The 16,005-nt window shown below is 41.0% G+C and overlaps 1 protein-coding gene across 1 annotated transcript in view; it reads left to right on the forward strand.

Moving 5' to 3' along the window:
- The window catches only part of TGFB2 (transforming growth factor beta 2), a 65,627-nt gene extending 52,295 nt beyond the window's left edge, over window positions 1-13,332 (forward strand). The window contains exons 3-7 of the mRNA XM_005433973.4: window positions 4,224-4,356; window positions 4,475-4,585; window positions 6,924-7,098; window positions 7,671-7,824; window positions 9,740-13,332. Of these exons, the coding sequence (XP_005434030.1) occupies window positions 4,224-4,356; window positions 4,475-4,585; window positions 6,924-7,098; window positions 7,671-7,824; window positions 9,740-9,898 (732 nt within the window). The 3' untranslated portion in view covers window positions 9,899-13,332. The remainder of the gene's footprint in view (window positions 1-4,223; window positions 4,357-4,474; window positions 4,586-6,923; window positions 7,099-7,670; window positions 7,825-9,739) is intronic.
- The last annotated feature ends 2,673 nt before the right edge of the window (window positions 13,333-16,005 follow it).

Genomic DNA, 16,005 nt, shown 5'->3' on the forward strand with positions numbered 1-16,005 from the left:
CAGAATAGGAAAAAAATTGATGAGAGGGGAAAGGTTAGCAGAGGCCTTAGAAAAAGATAACTAGAAGGCAGGGCTTAAGTGTGCAAGATACTTTATCAAGAAGAAATTAACAAGAATTTTGGCTATTTGATTTCCTGTGAAAGGGGAGAATCTCATACAAAAATAAGGTAGAACAAACCAAATTGTTCTTAATTTAAAGCATTGCTACTGAATGAAAATTACTCTGCATACTAGGCTAGAAGTATGCTGGATAACCTTTTGGTAACACTTCTACCTATTCAGCTCATCCCCACATAATGTGATCATATGCATATGTTCCCTGCATAATTCTTTATTAGAAAAGGCAGTATTGCTTTATCACTCTGTTGAAAGTGAGGCCAAAGAAACAGATATACCTGGAAGAACATCCCCATGTTCAGAAGCTGCAGAAGATTTGCACAACCTGAATTTTGAGTTTGTTGATTTTTTTTCGCTTGTGTGTGTGTGTGTGAGAAGGTGTGCACCCTTGCACCTGCACCCGTGAAGCCGTGCATCATCAGCTACTTGTGCACGCGGGTGTTTAAGTTTGTTGCTTGTAAGTGAGGCAGGTGAGGTTGTGTGTGTGGAAACTCTGTCTCCTCTTTATGCAAGTGATTGAACCTGTCATCTATACATGCAGGTGGTGGTACACAGTACTGCCCCCACCCCAAAATCCCTACCCATCCACATCATGACCCACAGACATACCAAACTCTTTCTGCCTCTTAAAGAGGGAGTGTTTGGACATGATGCCAGAAGGAAATGAGAAAAGATTAAAGGGGAAGTTTAACTCAGTCTTCCTTCTCTCCTGTGTTTGTTTTGGGTTTCCCGCCACCCCCCACCCCACCCCGCCTTGTCTTCTATTAATATTTTCAGTGCACTGCAAACTTTTGCACACAGGCCTACTTGTTAGACCTTCATTTAGCTCCTGCAGATACAAGTTGTGCAGCAACATTTCTGGGAACAGTGTTTGATGTGGTTGCGATGGGTAAGCATAAAGGTAAGGCTGTGGTTATAGGCAAGGCAAAGCAATGTTTATAGGTAAAGGTAATACCTCTTCTAAGACGGATCAGTATAGTTGGAAGACGTAGACAAGCTTTCAAGCACAAAAGCTGCAAGGCATGGAACTTTTTTGCAACTAAACTGGTTGATCTAGTAGGAAGAAGGTATGGGAAATAGCAGAAGGGAAGTTTTTCAATGGGAATATAGGCTGGAGGGTGTATTGGAAGAAAAATGTGTGTTGCTGATAGGGAAGGCAAGACCAGAAATGTAGTGCAGAGTACAAAGAGGCAAACCAAAGAGGTAAAATGGCAGAGAAAACATAAATTGCTTATTCTCTGTAATAATTCCTAGAAGGCTTATATGAAGAACATTTTGTAGGTGTGAAAAATTCTAATAGATGCCTACAAATAGGCCATTTCATGTAGAGTGCAATGCTTCGGTGCAGATGGAAGCATAAAATGCAGTGTGGGAAAGGAAGCAAAGAGTCCTTCATCAGGTTATATTGTGGGAGAAAAGAGTCTGAGGATCCAGCCTAGGATTTTATCATCCATTAACTTTGCTCACTTGCAACAATGTGAAAGAAAAAGAAGAAAAAAATGGAAATGTTGAGTCTGGAAGATAATTCTTACCTACAAGCAATCAGGTTGTTAAGATCATACATCACCTTAACGCTATAAAGATACTTACAGTCAGGCCAGGAGAGGGAGACTGAAGCCAGGTGTGCTAATTTTACTAAGTATGGCACTCATCACACTTAACAGCCCTTTGTTTAAGAACGTCTAGTGCCTGTTTAGCCCATAATGTCAATTGTGGAAATTATGCCATATTTAGTTTGTGGCTTTTTGGTTCATTCTTTATAATTTTCTTACTGGACATGCAGCATAAACAACATGGAGAGGAGCCTTGCTTTCAGGTATCATAGATAGCGTAGTATGGATAATGTCTAGCTCTCTTAATCCACAGTGCCCATCCTGTCCCACAGTGTCCTGTGATTTTGAAACCTGCAAACACTTTTCTTGTCCTTCAGTTCATTGTTGAGGATGGTTGTTCTCTGTACCATCGGATATGTGCAGTGATGGTTTCTTGTACTTTTACGAATGCATTTTGTGCCGGATGCACACTGCCAGCCCTCGGCTTTGTCTTTTGGTAGCAATGGGATTGGGATAAAGACATCTTATTTTGGATACCAAGGCACAGCTGAGTCTTCAGAACGTATCTAAGACCAATTATAGTTAACATCAGGAGATTGCTTTTGGCACATTACTTACTTTTAGATCCTTACATCTCTGCCAAAACTGAGGTATGCAGTTTCTGGAGTCTTTGGAAAGATATGACTGTGCAGAAAGGAAGAGAAATGAGCCAAGTTCTTCTGTCCCATTTGCCTCACACACACACACCCCCCGCCCCAGCACATCTTTGCAGAATGACAGCTGCATTACATCCTCAGAAACACTTGAGTTGACCTGATAAAGACCAAAGGGAAGGCAAAGTTATATTTGTACTTCTCTGGGACTTTCCCAGCATTGATTACTGATTCTCTCATCCCTCTGGCACTTCAGAGCAATGGTAGTCCCCTTGCTGCTGCCAGACTCTCTGTAAACAGTTGTTCAAACACTTTGAAGGTTGCCTCATAAAAAGGAGTCCCAATGTTCAATGTTTCAGTGACCTCAGCTTCTACTGGAGAACTCGGCATCGCCTACTAGGGGCACTTAGCAATTTTCTGGACTTGAACCAACACCTCGTGTCTTGTTGCTAAATGTGTTGATCAGAAAGAAGGCAAAGAGCTTGTCATGGTGCTGTTCTTCTCATAAGGCAAATGTTACTGTGGGAACTGCACTGCTGGCCTTTGAGAGGTCCAGCACTCCCTTGAAATAAAGAGGGAAATTCTACACGTAGTGCAGATTCTGGCCTTTTCAAGCCTGCTTTTCTGTTTAATTATAGAAAGCCTAATTTTATCATGATGACATAATTTCACACCTCTTTTGAAATATTTTTCTTTACATGTATTATGCAGTTTCACCATTATTTTATTCCAGCAGCGTTTGCTAGATGTCAGGTTGGTGTGGGCTGAGAAAATAGGAGGAAACAATGAGACATTGTCAGTTTTTCATTTGGAGGTGGACTTGGGTGGTTAAAAAGAGGAAGAACCCAAAACAATATATGAGGTTGCGCAGCTGGCTTGCCAGAATTTACGAAGTGATGTTATCGTGTGGTATCTTGCTTGGAGTTGACTTAATGTTGCATGGCATTCCAGCTTCCTGCATCACAAAACTATCAACAGGGTAATAACCAGGAAACCAGAAACTTGTTAGTAGCCAAAAGTCCAGTTGATTTCATCCTGCTAGAGTTAAGGTAATTAATAGCAGGCTCTGTATGTATGTGGGAAGGCACTGGCTGAATTGTTTAGATAGGAGGAAGACTGTGGGCTCCTGAAATTCTAGGCATGCAGTGCTCTGTCTTCAAAGGGAGGGGCTGCATTTCTTTTGTACAGGTATTTTTTTATTGCACGCTCAGTGGCAAGCTTTGCTGAAACTTTTGACACAAATCCAAATACAGCTGGCATCAGAGTTTGGATGGAAGCAGCATTACCTGTTGCACAAATCCATGTGTGGCCACCATTCACACCAGGCTGCCTCTGCACGCCCCCAGGTTACCTGTATGGACAATAACTTTTTTTCTGTTTAATGTATGACTAGTACCTGAAGTCAGAGGGAGGGCTGGAAGCATGGATAAGGCAATACCATACAGATTAGTTTGTGGGGGGCAATATAATATCTTCAGTGTACAGACTACATTGTACAGGCTTTACTTTAGCATCCGTTACTATGCTCTAACCGGTGTATTACTGAAGAAGGTAAAGTAACCTCCTTTGATGTTCCAGTTACTATGATCTCTTGACCACTTGTGTTGCAGGACAAGTTTTCAGGGCAGTTTTTCTGTGTGATTTCTCTTAGGAAGGAGTATGTGATGGCTTGTTTTGCTTGGAAGTGTAAGCTGTTTTCATTAGGGTGTTTCTATATCACCTTCCTCTCCCCACACACCCTAAGAAAATTCTTTCTGAAAATGTGCCTGAATGTACATCTGCTACATAGAGATTTGAGCTGTAATAGTTTCTTGTGCTATTTATAATGTTGGTGGCCCATTTTAATAAAAAAACAGGTAAATGTTAACCTGTAGGCAATCGTATTTGTCATTTATTGCAGGTTCTAAAATCTAAAGAATTATCATCACCAGGACAGCGCTACATCGACAGCAAAGTAGTTAAAACACGAGCTGAAGGAGAATGGTTGTCTTTTGATGTCACTGAGGCTGTACATGAGTGGCTCCATCACAGAGGTGACAACAAGTGCTCTTTGCCTTCACTCCTGCCCCAACTACTCCTCCATTAACTCAGCAGTATTTCAGGGTCATTCAATATGTAAAAACCAACTCCACTTACTTTTATGTTTTGCAGATAGGAACCTTGGATTTAAGATAAGCTTACATTGTCCATGCTGCACCTTCGTGCCATCCAATAATTACATAATCCCAAATAAAAGTGAGGAGCTTGAAGCAAGATTTGCAGGTAATGAAATGAAAAAAAATCTTTTAAAATGTTGTGGTACTTACTGATTGAGAAGGGAAATAAAGAGCCATTACTGCCTCTCTAAATGGCATTCAGCTGACTGAAAACGTGCTCATTTGAGAATCTTAATTCTCAGCTGATAGGAAATGGTGTTGAAGGCACAAGGGTAAAACTGTATCAGCTGAACTATTCTAAAACCAGATGGCATGAATAAGCCATCTCATTCCATGCATGCAGCTTTGATGTCCTGAAGTGTCTGCATGCTCACTAGATAGATACACCGTTTTGGACGTAGGGAAGACTGTGCACAGTAGACCATCCACTGTTCGATAGTCATGAGAAAACTTGCTGAATATTTTCAAAATAAACCCTTTGACTGCTGTCCATCCTAGCACTGTTAATGGTTCAGGCTTAGTAGAGAAGGCTACTGCCGGAAGGTAGAATTAGGATGGTGTTTGGCACGCATGTAAACAGCTTGCAATAGGTACATGTGTGAGCATGGCGTGTTTTATGAGTGTCAAACAATACTTATTGTGGCAAATTTCCAAAGTATAGGTAGGGCAACAGCTTCTTTGCTTACAGAAGCACCTTCCTTTGTCCTCACAGAGTGTAGAGGGTTCCAGTCTTTGTAAGTACCTGCAGGTGTACTTCCAGCTCTGCAGGCACACTAAATATCTCCAGCTACCCTCCACCACCCCGCCCCTTTTTTCTGGTCATATTAGTAATATTTTAAATTACTCTGAGCAATGGCATTGGTTGCTTTGTGAAGAACTGCACAACAGGTGCCAGACTTGTATAAATGTCCTACAGTGTTCTACTGCCAATACGTTGCGGGTTGAAGAAACAGCAATGGTGTATCTGTCTGTGTGCTTCTACTTCCAGCAGTGGAGGTCTGATTCTTAGGTGAAATCAACAGAACTGCATTAGTTAACACTGATTATCTCTATATATCTAGATTGGCACATAGAATTTTTTTGTAATGTATTTGTATATTAGTTACACAAGGTATTTTTAATGCTGACAGCTTGGTAAAAACTTAAAAATTGCATTGAGTGAGCATTAAGAAACAAACAACAATGTGTAGTTATGGATGTAGGTGCTTCTTATGGACAGCAGACAAGGTAACATAGAGTAAATACGTGAAGGTCACATAAGCTCCCTTGTGTTTCTAAGCCATTACAATTTCAATTTCAAAAAGGGAAATGCTATTTAATTGACTGTGCTATAGTTATCATCTATCAGTACATATAAAACTATGGCTGTATTAGAACCAACCCAAATTCTTTTCTCATTTATTAAAGTATATCATGGTTTGCTTCATTTGCTTTCCAAGGATTTGGCTATATTCCTTGTCAAGTATTAAGTTTTTCTAACCATTGTTTCACTGTGTTGGAATTTTTTCTCTGAGTAAATACATGTGCTGTACATATGAATAAAGCCATTGTGTGTATTTAAAAAATCATTAGTATGATATTTGGTTGCTGTAATTGCAAATGCTGCAAAAAGAAAAGTGTTACCTTTTCCTCTTTAGATAATATTACCTGGTTCAGGAGGTTAATTTTCAAAAAGGTATTAACAACAGGCATAACATGAGCTGTTTGGACTCCTAGGAAAGGCTAATACCTTGAGTCTCTTGCTTCTGCTATTGCCATGATAAGAAGTTAGCAAGGCAGGTAGTGTTTCAAGGGAAAATACAAAGTGTGAGGTCATGGACTGCCACTTCAAGAAGAAATATTTTGATCAATGTCCTTGCCGTGCCTATACAAAAGAAGGGGTAGAATAAGTGACTTTCTGGGAAAAAAACAGCAGATCTAAATAAACTGGCAACGGGAGACAGAATTTACAAGCATTAGAAAGAGGTAAATGTGATAGAGAAAACTAATGGCATAGAGGTAAGCAGTGGGAAATGCAGGTGAAGTATCCAGGATAGCTTTAATGGTGTTACAAGGTTTTAAAAGGTACGTAGCTGTTACAAGATGGGAATGCTACCCTAAGTGAAATGACAAAAGCATCACTGCTTGGGGCATTTGAAACTAAGCAAGGCAGATGCAGTGACTGAAGAAATCTTGTTCTGTTACTTATTTCTACAGTTCTGGTAAATGTGCTGAAATGCCATTAAATGGCTGTGAATGTGGGAGGGCTAATACAATATGTAACGTGAGAACTGTGAATTTCGTAGGGATCTTGGGTTGAAATTTGCCCCCACTTCCCCAGTAAACATGCTCAGCTGACACCATCATTGCCCAGTTTCTGAGAGAATTTTTTTTAAAAACATGGTTTATTTAATTTGTGAAGAAAAAGCAACACAATGTTTATCACCAAAATGTATTTTTTAAAGGTATTGATGACTACACATATTCCAGTGGTGATGTGAAAGCTTTAAAGTCCAATAGGAAAAAATACAGTGGGAAGACCCCACATCTTCTGCTAATGTTATTACCCTCCTACAGACTTGAGTCGCAACAGCCCAGTCGGCGGAAGAAGCGTGCTCTAGATGCTGCCTATTGTTTTAGGTAACTATGCATCCGTATTCAGTATACTTACGCAGTAGTACCAGCCTGTGAGGTGTAATGCAGTTGCTTATCCTGTTTCTTAACAGTTGGCATTTGTACAGAGCATGGACCCTCATTTGTAGACCTACAGGGTCTGTGTGCAAAGAGTATCTGCCCAGCAGTCTCCAGTCCCACAGAGACGGTGGCAGATGAGGAAGATTGTGGCCTTAGAAAGCAGAAGCCGAGTTCCATCTGGGATGATTCCCAGACCCATCAGCCCCATAATTACAGCCAAATTACCACTTCCACTGTGCTCACCTATTCAGAGAGGGCACTCAGTAGGACCTGGAGAAAAATACTAGCCCTTCAGGGAAACCGTTAGCTTTTTCTGTATAAGCAAGTCTTGCCATGTTTAAGCATCTGAGTTCAGGTGCAGTATAAACTACTGTCAATGTAATTTTTTTTGTAAAATTTTTGGGACTTGGATTTGCCTGCCTGTAAAGCATCATTCAGAGAGCAAGCAACCGGATTATTTTTATTCCCTGTGTTGCCTTTCTTATGACCGATGTGTTTGTCTGTATTTTATTTCCCAGGAACGTGCAGGATAATTGCTGTTTGCGTCCACTTTATATTGACTTCAAGAGGGATCTTGGCTGGAAATGGATTCATGAACCTAAAGGATATCATGCTAATTTCTGTGCAGGAGCCTGCCCATATTTATGGAGTTCAGATACTCAGCACAGCAGAGTAAGTAATGATTTTGCTAATTTTCAGCTCTTATTTTATAACTGCAGGGTGAAATACGTTTCTAGGACTGACATCGGCACTAACTCCCAGAGCTTGTATTTGTTATCTCAGTAACTAAGGATGATGAAATGTGGCCTTATAGCGGGAGTTGCTTGTGGCCTCAAGCTAGTAGTGTTGAAGCAGTAGGAATGCATTGGCCCAGAGCTGTTGGTTTTTCTAATGTGTTCATTGATATGACATTCAGGTGGATTGAATGCTCTTTGCATGAACTTGGTGTAGCTTTGCGAAGCTCCATGGGAAGGTACCTTTCATTACAGAGCATGAGTAGAAGATGGCGCGATGCGTTGGGTCAGCAAGGGGACTGAGGGAGGCACTATCAGAGTAATGAAACGGCTGAGTTGTACCACCTGATTATCACCTGCCATTTTTCATTTTTCATTGTTACTGATATGCTGCCGTGGTGAATTTCATGAAAATGTACTGATAGATGCGCTTCTTTTACTTCAAAAGATGTACTAATTCTCGTACTTTGAAAATTTATATGCGAAGGAGGAACCTTGTGTCTGGGATGCTGAAGAATTGATAGTCGTTTGAGATGGGACTTTTTATTTCAGTGATTAGATGTGGTATTTTAGCCAACTGCCTCAGGATGAGCACTATTCTGCTGTGAGGTGCTTATTTCTCTCAACTGTCAATAAAGGTGTCTAGACAGTAAATGCAAGAGGCAGGCGTTTGCATCGCAGTTGTCATAAAATAAGAATTTCACCCTCAGGTCCATACTAAGAATGACGACTCCCTTTTTTGAAACCTCCCTTAAAATACCAGATCAATGTCAGCCAGCAGGGAGAACTCTTCATGTCCAAGGGGCAGCTTGCCTTCCCTTTGGTCTGTAAAGCCATGATAGTATGCACTTCCTGAATTTACAGACCCATGTATAGGTGTCCTTTGTGGCTGTCACTGGCTGTGGCATTGTACTATTAGCAATGTCAACAGGCAGAGGTATAAATAAGGTAAGTAAGTTTCCGTGCTGGTGTGGAGTAGTAGTGTACACATTTTGGAGCAGCACTTGTTTTTAAAGGAAAGAGGAAGAATAACTGTCATGGTCACAAATATGTGGTTTGGATAGTTGCCCAAGGAGTCAGAAGTTGCTTAATAAAGTAGTTAGTGTTGCTGTCCTGAACAGATCTTCTGTCTCTCTAAGCTGTAAATGTGTTGAAGTTCTAGGAAAAGGTCACTTGGTGTTTGGCTAACACATTAATGGCATCCTCAGAAATACCTGTGCACCATCAGTGGGTAACCCTACATATTTCCCTTGCAGAGAACCATGCATAGTAATCCAAAGTGACATAAAGCACCAGCGCTGCTAACTTCACCACAGCTGATTCTCAACAGGAGTAACTGCAGCTTGAGTCCTGGTGCTTGCAGGGTGGCATTAATGGACTTAGTAAAATGTAGCCAGAGAGGCAAAGCAGAGGAGTGCTTATGCTCTGAAGGGCTCTCTTCTGCCTTTGGCACTCTTGTAAGGGCAAAATCGTGTAACAGCGAATGGCAATCTGAAGACACAGATAAAAACCTTCCAGTTTCTTCTTTCCATATCAGTACGGGGGGTGTGTGTGGGGGTGTGTGTGTGTGTTGATTCAAAGGGCTACACTTTCAAGGCAGGCTCCAGGCATGTACCTGTTTTGAGGTTTAAGACTGTATGGCTAAAACCTTAGGAAATGCAGGCAGATGATGTCACCAGATTGAACTGGAGAAGCATAAAGAACACTAAAATGCAGGAATCTTCATGCTGCTTTCAGTGGGCTTTCTCTCAGGCGCTGTGGGAGGAAGCGATGCAGAAAGGAGTTTGCTCTGCAGTGGCAGGAAGGCAGAGGTAGCTGTCTTAATCTGTCGGTTTTCCCCTTTCTCTTTCTAGGTACTCAGCTTGTATAACACCATAAATCCAGAAGCTTCTGCCTCTCCATGCTGCGTGTCCCAGGATTTGGAGCCCCTCACAATCCTCTACTACATTGGCAAAACACCCAAAATTGAACAGCTGTCCAACATGATTGTAAAGTCTTGCAAGTGCAGCTAAAGGATACCCCTGAAAAGCGTGGTGTGTGTATATTAAAAAAAATTACCAAGGAAAAAAAGAAAGAGAGAGCGAAAAGGAAAGAAAGATAAATGAAAACCCAGGTTCATCAGTGTTAAAAGAAAAAAAAAAGAAGAAAAAAAAAAGCGGTACTAGTCTGAACTGTTTGAAAGTTTGTTTTGTTTTTTTTTTTTTTAAACTGGCATCTGAAGCAAAACATTGAAGGCCTTTATCCTACATTTCACCTACACATAGTGTGAGATAGACAAGAAGCAAAGTTAAAGAAAAAAGAAACCTTTTAAAAAATAAACACTGGAAGAAATTTGTTAGTGTTACTATGTGAAAGGAAAAAAACAGGAAAATCCCATGAAGTGGAGTTGCTGTATCTGTCCCGTGCCTTACTTGATCTCTCTGTATTGTTACGCAATAGGCATCCTACCCGCTCCTCTTAGTTGTAGAGTTAACAGTGCATTATTTATTTGTGTGTAAAAACTATCAAATGAACATTTCCGTATCGCCATTGGAAAAAAGAAAACCAACCAATGTGGACAAAGTTGAGACCAAATAAGCTGCCAGAAATACCTGTAAAGCCTAAAGGAACACAAGCTCAAAAGAATCAGAAAAGTAATGGTTAGTTTAGTTCAATTAAAATAGAAATCAGTTACTATGTTATTGAGAAATTCTGCCTTTAAAATACCTTATTTTTCATGCCAGCTGCCTAGAGAGGCTTCTTGTAAGGTCTCAAACCCTTGTTTTAAATACTGAATAATTTACTAATAAAGGACACTCTGTTTCAGTCTCAAAGACAAGTCTATAAGATTTTTTTTTTTTTTTTACTGTAAATGATTTAAAATGTCAGTTTAGTAAACCAGTGAAATATTTAACATGTACTGGTCTAATCTTCAGACCTTAATATGTTGCTGTATAGCTATGCTATGGGATTTTTTTGTTCTTTTGGTATATGTAACCATACCTAGAGTATTACAATAGGTGGGTAGTAAAAGCCAGCTTAATTGGAAACATATCTGTAGATCTCTATTTGTAAACTATTAAAAAATTAAGTACTTTATATGTAATGTGTAAATTTTCACCATATTTTTGTACTCTGTAATACTGTCAGCTCTCCTGAGTTTGAATTTGAATTTGGGGCTCTTTTTGATCACTCAGAATCATGTGTTTCCCTCTAGCTGGCCAGTATGAGTAGAGTCCCTATATTTTGACTTGCACTACAAATACATGTTTTATAATAATTGCTATACATGTGCTTTGTATATTGTTCAACATTATGACATAAGCTACCTGACCATTTGTTTTTCTGTTTTATAAAAAAGATGGATTAAAGCGATCTCTCCCCTCCGCTCCTCCCCTCCTTCCTCGGTTGTCCCCGTTTGTAATGCTTGAGCCGTGATGCGGTTCAGATTCCTAGATCTTTTTATTTCCTTTCGGCTATAGACATTCAAACAGATGGGCAGGGAGCAAGGTCTTGCAAGAAGAGATGTCCCAGCCTGGCTGAGGCGAGGCAAACCCTTGCAGAGAATGACATTCACCACTGTGCAGAAGGCTGGTAGGAAGCGTCTGCCGCAGCAGTGCCCCGAATGGGGGGCGAGCAGGATCGGTTTGCAGTCAGAGGCTGTGCGTTGGCCTCGCGTGCAGTGGGGACTTGGCCCCCAGTTAGTCTGTGGGACCGATCCTGATCCTACTGCAGGTAACAGAGGTTTGCCTTCATCTTCTGCAGCGGCGCGGCAGGCCCCTTTATGCTATTGATGTGTGTGTAAGGATTTGCAGGATCAGACCCTTGATTTTTGCGAGTTTGCCAATTTTTTTTCTGATTGAGTTCACCTTAAAGCTTCTTTTAGAAAAGAAAAAAAAAAAAAAAAAAGAACACGGAGTTCCTAGGATTTTGTTGGTGTTACACATGTTTAAATATTGTAGGGGGAGTAAAAAAAAAAAAATCCACATCATAATACTCCATTTAAAAAAAGCCCCAACCTAAATCAGCAAAAAAACCATGAAGAAGGTGCATTCAGTTTATTTCACATGATGAATGGTTTTGCACAGCAAAGCTGGAAAACTGTTAGAAACATACTACTTTGGATGAGAAGGACATTTTCTGTCACTGACCCAAGCGCTGTCGGGAGGACGCTCCTGAGCTTGATGTTGTCATTAAGAAGTGCAATTTCTTTGGCTTCGGCAGAACACTGATGCAAAACTGAAGTACTGCAGCGGCTGGCACACGCAGCTCCTCGGGACTTCGGTAGAGCCTGTACTTATTGCCTAGATGGAAACGTAGCCCCACAGATGATCTAATCCCACCCGCTGACTCAGCGCAGAGGAGGAGGTATGTTAGACTTCTGATTTATTTAGTGAGTTGAGATGAACAAGTGAAAAATCTGTCCTGCTAACACTTGCTTGAGCCAGACTTACTCCAGTGAGAAGATGCACTGAACTCAGTGAAACTCCTCAGGGTAGTAAATACTCTGGATTTTGCTGTATACTGCAGCAAAATTAGTTTTATCAGGTTCAGTATGAGAACGGTATTTTTGTTGGACAGGAAAGGAGGCAAGGATGAACACATTTTACAAAAATTAAAAGATGTTTTTGCAATTCTCTGCTGTGGGAGTGCACCTCAAAACCAGTTTTGAAGCTTTGAAAAAGTGGAATAGGAGACAGCATAGTTGTCCAACTATACTGACTATGTGATGGACGCAGCTGAAAATTTTGGTTTGGGTTTGGAGTTTTTCTCTAAATTTAAGTATAAAACCTTATTTCTGTAAGTCTTTACCCAAAGACTGAATATTTTTTTTTTACCTTTTTTTTTTACTTTTTTTTTTCCTCAAAATGCACTGATAGTATTTGAAATGCTCTATTATAAAGCTCCTACAAGTTTTTTTGTTTTGGTTTTTTTTTTTGTTGTTGTTTTTTTGTTTATTAGGCATGTATTTCCCTTTTAATTACCAAGGATGTTGGGCTTGATCCTACAATGTGCAGAACTCATGGGTGAAATTCCCCTCTACAGAGTGGGGTCCTAAGCACCGCTCAGGTCTGATGTAAATCCCCCTTGAATGATGTTCAGGTGGGTCTGCAACAGCTCAAGGACTTTGAGCTAGAGGCCTTGTCATGAGGCAGTAATTGCCACTGTCTGAGCAAAGTCCCTGAGAACTGGTGGGAAATGTTCAGCACCTTGAAAGATCAGACCCAAGGGGTTGACGGGGGCTGAGGGGGAATCTTAGCACTTAGCTGGGTGGGGTAGGACAGCATTTTTTATGTGTCTAGCATTGATACAATTCTATGGTTGGCATGGTTTAAAGGAGAAAAAAAAAAAAAGGAACTTAAAAGGACAGCTGTGTTGTACTTTGGTGATCGATTACTCTGTATTTTAACACATTGTATGTCTGTTTTTGTGGTGCTCTAGTGGTAAATAAATTATTTCAATTATATGCTGGTGTTGCTTTCATATGGCAGCGTTCGTCTGGCATAGGCGATTCCTCAGCTCTGGCTCGGTTTAATCCCTGCAAGGCTTGGTTAGGTGTTTGATTGTAGTGTCTGTGACCCCGACACAGTCCAGCACAGCCTGAGGTGAAGAACAACCATGCAGGGTGAGTGTGAATCACGTCTGCTCTGAAGATTGCTTTCCCCTCTTGCCACCGCAGTATATGTCTTGGTTTGTAGACAAGAAGTGGCTTCTGGTTGACTGCTCGGAGCAGCAGTGCTGTCCCATGTACAGGACAGGTACTGGCCTGGGCAGCAGCGATGGTACCCCACAGCCTCACTGTGCCAGACCCTTCACCAGAACCATGCCCTGTCAGTCCTGTGACTGCAGGCATCAGTTTTGGGGGCTTTCCTCACTGCTTGAGGTTCTTAAAGTAGTTTCTTCCTCATTTCTGTAGTGCCGTGGGAGGTGAGAAGGCGATCTGTTGCATGATGCCCGTACACTAAATGATCCCACACCACTGCGTCCTTCAGTAGAGCTCAGCGAAACTTCTGGGTTTCTATGGGGTACCAAATAGTGTACAATGGGATGGGGTATCGGAGGCAGCAGATACAAGTAGGAACATGGCAAATTCTGGCTTTGCGAAAGGGAAATATCTACAGTGGAGGTGGCCAAACCATGGAACAGGTTGCCCAGAGAGGGCATGGCATCTCCATTCCTGGAGATGCTCAGAACTGTCAGGGTGAGGCTCTGGGCAGACTGCTTCCACTGTGCCCGCTCTAGGCAGGAGGTTGGGCTAGAGACCCTGCAGACCCCTGCCCACCCCTACGAATCTATGAACAGTGGTGGTCTAACCCAACCATTACTTCTGTCACTGGCTAAAAAAGCGCAAGAAACTCTGGTGCTGAACGGCCTCAGCTGTTTCAGTTTGCCAGCAGCATCCACGTAGCCATGTGGAAGTGGATTTTTGACAGAAAATAAGATTCCTGAGTTTGTTGTAAGTCTCTGTGCACTCTGCAATATGTGATTGCATTATCTAAGCAAATAAGAATTAAGGAGCCTAGTATTGCAGCTTTGCTTTGTCAGACTTTCTGCAGATCTAGTCAAAGAAATAAAACTTATGGAAGGAAGGGCTGCAGCGTTGCGTCATTAATTTTAAAGTTGGTAAAATCATATGAAAAAATGCTTCCAGACCAGAGACTGCTGACAAAAAGGGTGACTATCTGCTCTTGCTGGTGCCTTCTCTGGGATCTAAGGGGTGCATAGCATTTCTTGGCATGAATGGAAGAATATGTTCATGCCAAATTTTTTAGCGTTATTGTGATAAATTATAACAAACAGACCCTGTGCACTGTGAATCGGTTTAACAATGCAGTTTGGGATTAGCATTAAAAACAATCTTAGGGGCCATTTCACCACAGTTACGCTCCAGCCTTACAGTAATCTGCCTTAATTAATTTCAATGAGTTTATATAAGTAGAAAACAATAGTCCTGCAAAATTTTCAGATATGAATTTTCATTTTACTTATTTTTAGTTACCCAGCCTTGTGCTTTGACATGAATGTAATCTGCCAGCCCCCTTCTTACCCAAGGTAGCCCTCATGCAGTGAGGTGAGAATACTTTGCAGTACTGACTGATTTATTTCTGAAATCAGTGAAGAACAGGAGGGTTTGAGGAGGAATGCTGATTGCAAGTTTTAGATGGGAAAATGGTTGCGGTGCCTGTAACTAAAGAGGAACAAAGTGGAGAGAACACAGTGTGCTAACAGAGATTTTTATAGTGTGGGGCTGAAAAGATGGAAGCTCTCCCACGATAATGAGATTTATGCAGAATATTTTGATGCTGGGCTTCTCTTTTCCTTTCGCTAACGCAGCCTCTCCAGACTGTATCAGTGAAGCCCTTGCTGCTCTGCTTGAATCAAATTGTGGTTAATAAATGTGGAATATTCAATATAGCAAAAAAACCCCAAACCATGTAAATGTCTTGAAAACCATTTTTTAGGCCAAAATCTGCCTCTTAGATCAGACAGAACAGATTCTATGAGGAGCCATGAGTTCTGGAAGAAAATAAACCAAGAGGTTATGTAATTATATGTGGTTATAAAGTAGATGTGAAGTAATGTAGTTGGCTTGTCAGTGGGTATGGGTGTAACAGTAATTTCTTCATCTGTATAAAAATAAAATTAAATGGAACAGAAAGCTGATGAGAACTTCCAATCAAATTTGATATGCTCATTTAATGAAGTAACCTGCTGGAATCTAATACAGAACCCCTGGGGTATAAGCCTTTCTTAAAACATATGGTGGTCCAAGAAACAAATATTTCCTTTGAATGGGGTGTTTTAGTGCCAAACCAAGGTGATGGCAGGAATGGAGGAAGGGTCAGTGGTCACTGATCTCTGGCTCTCAGTACTGTTTGCACATACTGTAGGCAGGTCCCAATCAAAAAATCCTTTCAACTCATACCAAAAACATTTGTCACCAGAAAGGGAACAAGGAAGATGCAAATGGCAAGTGGGACTCGAGTCTCTTTTTGTTCAGTGAAGCACACCATGAGGCTGAGAAAGGAGTTCTTCCGTGCTGTTTGATCCAGCTAATTAGAGATGGATCAAATCAAAATGTTAACACATGAGTACGTGTTTTACCAAAGTTGAAAATCAAATGTTTGGGGCTCTGATG

Source organism: Falco cherrug, chromosome 13 (assembly GCF_023634085.1).
Source record: "Falco cherrug isolate bFalChe1 chromosome 13, bFalChe1.pri, whole genome shotgun sequence".
Taxonomy (NCBI): Eukaryota; Metazoa; Chordata; class Aves; order Falconiformes; family Falconidae; genus Falco; species Falco cherrug.